The sequence below is a fragment of the Rhinopithecus bieti genome, unplaced genomic scaffold, assembly GCF_001698545.2.
Source record: "Rhinopithecus bieti isolate Rb0 unplaced genomic scaffold, ASM169854v2 scaffold_9899, whole genome shotgun sequence".
Classification (NCBI taxonomy): Eukaryota; Metazoa; Chordata; class Mammalia; order Primates; family Cercopithecidae; genus Rhinopithecus; species Rhinopithecus bieti.
The window spans coordinates 6,031,882-6,037,084 of record NW_016806979.1 but is presented as its reverse complement, the minus strand read 5'-3'; the positions used below and the strand labels follow the sequence as shown (position 1 = coordinate 6,037,084).

The window sequence follows — 5,203 nt, the reverse complement described above, 5'->3', positions numbered from 1 at the left end:
TCATGCGACTCTCCCTCAGACCCACCACAGCCCCTCCACAGCCCCTCCAACCATTCACTCACTTTATCGGCATCTCATAAATGGGGAAACTGAGTCCCAGGGGCAAGGAGGTATTTCCCTTTTCTTTTCTTTTTTTTTTTGAGACGGAGTTTCGCTCTGTCGCCCGGGCTGGAGTGCCGTGGCCGGGTCTCAGCTCACTGCAAGGTCTGCCTCCCGGGTTTACGCCATTCTCCTGCCTCAGCCTCCCAAGTAGCTGGGACTACAGGCGCCCGCCACCTCGCCCGGCTAGTTTTTTGTATTTCTTTTAGTAGAGACGGGGTTTCACCGTGTTAGCCAGGGTGGTCTCGATCTCCTGACCTCGTGATCCGCCCGTCTCGGCCTCCCAAAGTGCTGGGATTACAGGCTTGAGCAACCGCGCCCGGCCGGTATTTCCCTTTTCATTATGCCCACTAGGAAGGTCAAATCAAAGTATTTCTTCATTTGCCGCTAATTAGCCTTAATGTGTTTGTTTTTTGGGGCATAGTCTTGCTCTGTCGCCCAGGCTGGAGTGCAGTGGTACCATCTCGGCTCACTGCAACCTCCACCTCCTGGATTCAAGCGATTCTTGTGCCTCAGCCTCCTGAGTAGCTGTGACTACAGGCACCCGCCACCACACCTGGCTAATTTTTGTATTTTTTAGTAGTGACGGGGTTTCACCATGTTGGCCAGGCTGGTCCTGAACTCCTGACCTCAAGTGATTGGCCGATCTCAGCCTCCCAAAGTGCTGGGATTACAGGCGTGAGCCACCATGCCCGGCCGACCTTAATATTTTTGGATTACCACCCCCACCCCAGCAAAAGGCCAAGTTCTCTACACACTTGATTGAATAAATGAGCTGCCTGGCAAACTCCTACCTGAACTTCAAAACCTTCCTTAAATGGCTACTTGAAGGAACTTGCTGAATAGAGGAACAAAGGAAGGAGGGAGCGTAGAGGAGGTGTCATTCTACCAGCCCCAGACTCACAGGTCGCTGGCCACAGAGGAGTTCCGAGACATGGCCTTGGGTGAGAGTTCATAGTCACTATCTGAGCGGTACAGGAAGGACTCGCGCCGCTGGCTGTGCGGGACTGGAGCCTGCATGACCTGGCCCAGCCCAGTGCTGGACTGAGGGTCCAGGGCCCTCCTCCCGCATGAGAGCCCATTTTCCAGGTCAAAGCTGAAAGGAGAGAAGACATGGTCAGAGATGAGGGTCATGACAATTGGGTGCCAGGTTGTGGCCACCTTGTCTGGTGCATCCTCCCTGGGGCTGCTTGGCAGTCAGGCAAGTGTGGTTTCCAGCTTGTTCACCTGACCCCAGCTGCACCCTCAGGAAACTGCACCCCTCACACTTTGGTCTTTGAGTCTACACTGGACTCTCCAGGACCTCATTTCCAGATCTTCCTCAAAGTGGCTGTGTGGCCATAGACAGGTACTGACTTTCTCTGGACCTCCACCACCCTGTGTCTTTTATTTTTCTCTCTTTCTTTCTTTTTTCTCTTTCTCATTCTTTCTTTCTCTCTCTCTCTCTCGCTCGCTCTTTCTTTCTTTTCTTTTCTTTTTTTTGACAGGGCCCCACTCTGTCACCCAGGCTGCAGTGCAATGGTATGATCCTAGCTCACTGCAGCCTCAATCTGCTAAGCTTAAGCCATCCTCCAGCCTCAGCCTCCTGAGTAGCTGAGACTACAGAAGCACTCCCCAACACCCAGGTAATTTTTAAATTTTTTTGTAGAGACCAGGTCTCACTATTTTGCCCAGGCTGGTCTTGAACTTCTGGCCTCAAATAATCCTGCCACCTCCGCCTCCCAAACTGCTGGGATTACAGGAGTGAGCCACCGCACCAGGCCTCCCCTGTTTCTTTTCATTCTGTTTTTTGGGGGGGTTTTGAGATGAAGTATCGCTCTGTTGCCGGAGCTGGAGTGCAGTTGTCCACACTGGAGTGCAGTGGGGCCACAATCGCAGCTCACTGCAACCTCCGCCTCCTGGGTTCACGCAATTCTCTTGCCTCAGCCTCCCAAGTAGCTGGGATTACAGGTGCGCACCACCACGCCCGGCTGATTTTTGTATTTTTGCTAGACACCGGGTTTCACCGTGTTGGCCAGGCTGCTCTTGAACTCCTGACCTCCTGATCTGCCTGCCTGGGCCTTCCAAAGTACTGAGATTACAGGCATGAGCCACAGCACCCGGCCTCCCCTGCTGCTAACATGTGCGTGATGTAGCCCATCCCCAAGAGCTCTTTGAGGGAGTTACAACCGAACATCCAAGGACTGGGACAGGATGACCATATTGCAAAGGGACAAACTGAGATCTAGCTCACGTGGTGGACACGTGGACTGGAAACAGCTTCTTGGACTCTTCTACCTGGAGAAGGCCCGGGTTCTGCCTAGCTCCTGCGTGTGCCTTAGTCTAGAGAGACCCCACTCCCAGCCAACTTGACCACACCCTTGGCCACTGCCACGCCCCCAGCGTTCCAGGCTCCACCCTCAGCCCATAAGGCTCCGCCCCACGGCCGTCGACCACGCCCCCAGCTAACCAGGTCCTGCCCTAGGCTCCCCCACTCCTCCACTTCATCTTCAGCCTGAACTTTCCTCCTGTTCTCTCCCACCTCCGGGTCTTTGCACAGGCCGTGTCCTCTGCCCGGAGCACTCTCCTCCTTCTCCACACTACTTGTCCCGTTCTATCCTCAAACCCTGTCTTTCCCTCTGGCCACACCCTCTAGCCCCTCCTCTTTGGGGTCACAGGTCAGAGAAAGGGCATAGGGCAAGTACTGAGGCCCAAGAGAAGGTGGTGATCTGGGGGTGGGGTTTTCAAGAAGGGCAGGCGGAAGCAGCACCGACAGGAAGACAACGGGGACCGCCCGAGACTCGCAGCTCCCGGCCGAGGGCCAGTGTCCAGCTGGTCCCGGCCATGACTTTTGGGTCAAAGGTCACCCTATCCCCGTCCACGGGCTGGGTCGGCACCCCCGCGTAGGCTCAGATCTGGGTAGAGGTGAGGGATTCGGCAGCATTTGGTCAAGTATGACCGGGTCTGAATTGGGTCTGATCACATCGAATTGGACTTCGTCCCGAAGAGTTTGTTTGATGAGTTCGGGAGAATTCGGCTACGTCCGATTAAGCTCGGGAGAGTTCGGATAAGTTCGATCTTGTTCGTCTAAGTCCGGTTACGCTCGGTCTGCTTCGAACAAGTCCGGGTGACGCTCGGGCCGGGTCGGGCATGTTCGGTCACGTCCGGCTACACGGGGGCTAGTTCGGGCATCTCCGACTAAGACCGGCTGCGCTCGGCCAGTTCCGTCCGACTCCAGCGGGTTTAGCGGGACTGGGATGATCCCCCGGCCAGCCGAGGCGGGGGGGCTTCTTAACCCTTCCCTGGCCAGTCTGGGGTGCGCCGTGGGCTTTGTGGCGCAATGGGAGACGCTCTTAGGGGAGGGCTGGAGGCGGCGGATACCCCAAATCTGCCCCTCGAGGGGCAGGCATGCGGGTCGCGACCCCCTACCCCTCTCTCGCCTCTCCCCAAGGGTTCCAGAAAAGCGCGTCTATGGACAAATAGGGAAACTGAGGCCAGGAGCGGCCACAGGGTGTGCAAATCCGGATCCCGGGCGCAGAGGGTTAAGGGCTGGGCCCGGGTTTTCTTGGGGCGGGGAGGCTGTTTTCTTTCTGCTCTAAACTTAGCCGGGAGCGGCGGGGTCAGGCTGTGGTTCCATGACGCGGGCGGCGCGGGGGTAGGGCCCCCTGGCTGTGGGAACGGCGCGGCTGCCCATTGGCCAGGGAGGTAAACTGAGCCAGAGAGGCTCGGACTTGGGTTCGGGTCCGGCCTGCGCGGGGCCCGCCCTCGTTCATCCTCACTTCTGGGTACCCGCGACGTGCCCTCGACGTCCTTGCGCTCTCTCCAGCGCCTTCAGAAGTGACCGTGCTTCGCTCGTGTTCGGTGCCCCGAGGTCGCTCTCCAGGACACAGAACCCCTACTCCCCCACTTCCTGGCTGAAATGAAACCACCAGGAACCACGATCATGCCTTCTCCCTCCAACCCCAGCTATGACCTTGCAGAGGGACCTCCCTCCCCTCTCAGCCTTTGGATGCCAGACTTACCAAGTGGGTGCCAATTCGGCGCGGACCGAGCGCAGGATGCCAGTCACAGTCGGCGCCCACAAGCCCCACTCCGGACCCCTGTCTCGCCCCCACCCCTCCCCACGAGGTCACAGTCGTTTCTGGAAAGGCAGGGATTCGAACCCAGAGGGGTGGAGGATGCAGAACCCGAGTGCTTAGAGGATGCAGCGCAAGCAGCTGCGGGGCGCGGGCGCGCGCTCATCCTGGGACTCCCGAACGCCCTGCCTCGAAAACCCCCTCAATTCAGGTCTTCCTCCGTGGACACCCAGAGTTCATTGTGAGGCCCCCAGGGCATCTCTTTGCTGGCACTGGGACGGAATGGTGGTGGGAGGGGGCGCCAAGGGGAGACGTGCCCCTTCCCCTTCCTCCCATTGCCAGGACGCACAGCCTGCCTGCCCTAGGCCGGCGAGGGTCAGGAGGAGACGTGAGCCTCAGCCCGTCCCATTCTGGGCCTCACAGCTGGAAGGAGACAGACGGCTGGTCCCCTGGGCCTATATCCAGGCGGCGGGTGGAGACAGACAGAGACAGAGAGAGACAGAGTCACCAACTGCGAGACAAAAGTAGAGTAGGGTAGGGGGAGAGAGATACAGAGAAAGCGAGGGAGAGGCAGAGCGTCCATGCCCTGACTCCGGCCCTGGCCCCAGCTGTCCCTGCCCTTGTCCCTGTCCCTGCCCTTCCCACCTCCACACCGGGCGTCCCGGTGACCCCGCCAGGCCCTCTGTCCCGCCTCACCACAGCGGATGGGCCACCGTGAAGCGCCGCTGCAGGCGGATGCTCTGATTCACCAAAAGCTTCCTGAAGAGCCCGGGGGAGCCGCGCGGGGATCCCCGAGGGGAGCTGGGCCCGGGGGCCGGGGCGGGCGCGGGGAGGCCCTGCATCTCCAGGACCGCGTGGAGGCTGGACTGATCGCCGGCTGCGCGGGACCTTTTCTGGACAGCTGCGGGGGCGGGGCCCAGCGGGGGAGGGGGCAAAGGGCGCATCGGCCCCGCCTCGCGACTGGCGGCTCCCTGACGACCCCCGAGACAAACGGAGAAACTGAGGCACAGAGTCAGACGCAACTCTCCACTGCTTTTTTTTTTTTTTTT

General features: G+C 59.1%; 1 protein-coding gene across 6 annotated transcripts; it reads right to left on the bottom strand.

The window, feature by feature from the left end:
• Window positions 1-772: 772 nt before the first annotated feature.
• LOC108534221 (cAMP-specific 3',5'-cyclic phosphodiesterase 4C-like) lies at window positions 773-5,032 on the bottom strand. 6 transcript variants are annotated; one of them, XR_001886924.1, is made up of 3 exons: window positions 4,851-4,939; window positions 4,101-4,609; window positions 1,004-1,195 (listed from the first exon to the last, which is right to left on the bottom strand). XR_001886924.1 is itself a non-coding variant. In XM_017879459.1 (2 exons), exons 1-2 carry the CDS (start codon window positions 4,994-4,996, stop codon window positions 1,000-1,002), a joined length of 342 nt encoding a protein of 113 aa, XP_017734948.1. In that variant the 5' UTR covers window positions 4,997-5,032; the 3' UTR covers window positions 773-999. The 6 variants fall into 6 exon arrangements, 1 of the variants encoding a protein (XP_017734948.1); XR_001886923.1 differs by having other exon boundaries at window positions 1,102-1,195; window positions 3,858-4,609; XR_001886922.1 differs by having other exon boundaries at window positions 1,113-1,195; window positions 2,621-4,609.
• Between the last annotated feature and the right edge of the window lie 171 nt (window positions 5,033-5,203).

Excerpts from the sequence above, each read along its gene's own strand:
- LOC108534221 (XM_017879459.1), bottom strand. The coding sequence starts at position 4,996 with ATGCAGGGCCTCCCCGCGCCCGCCCCGGCCCCCGGGCCCAGCTCCCCT. Across the intron at positions 1,196-4,850 it reads ACGGTGGCCCATCCGCTGTG|CTTTGACCTGGAAAATGGGC; the intron begins GTGAGGCGGGAC and ends CTCTCCTTTCAG.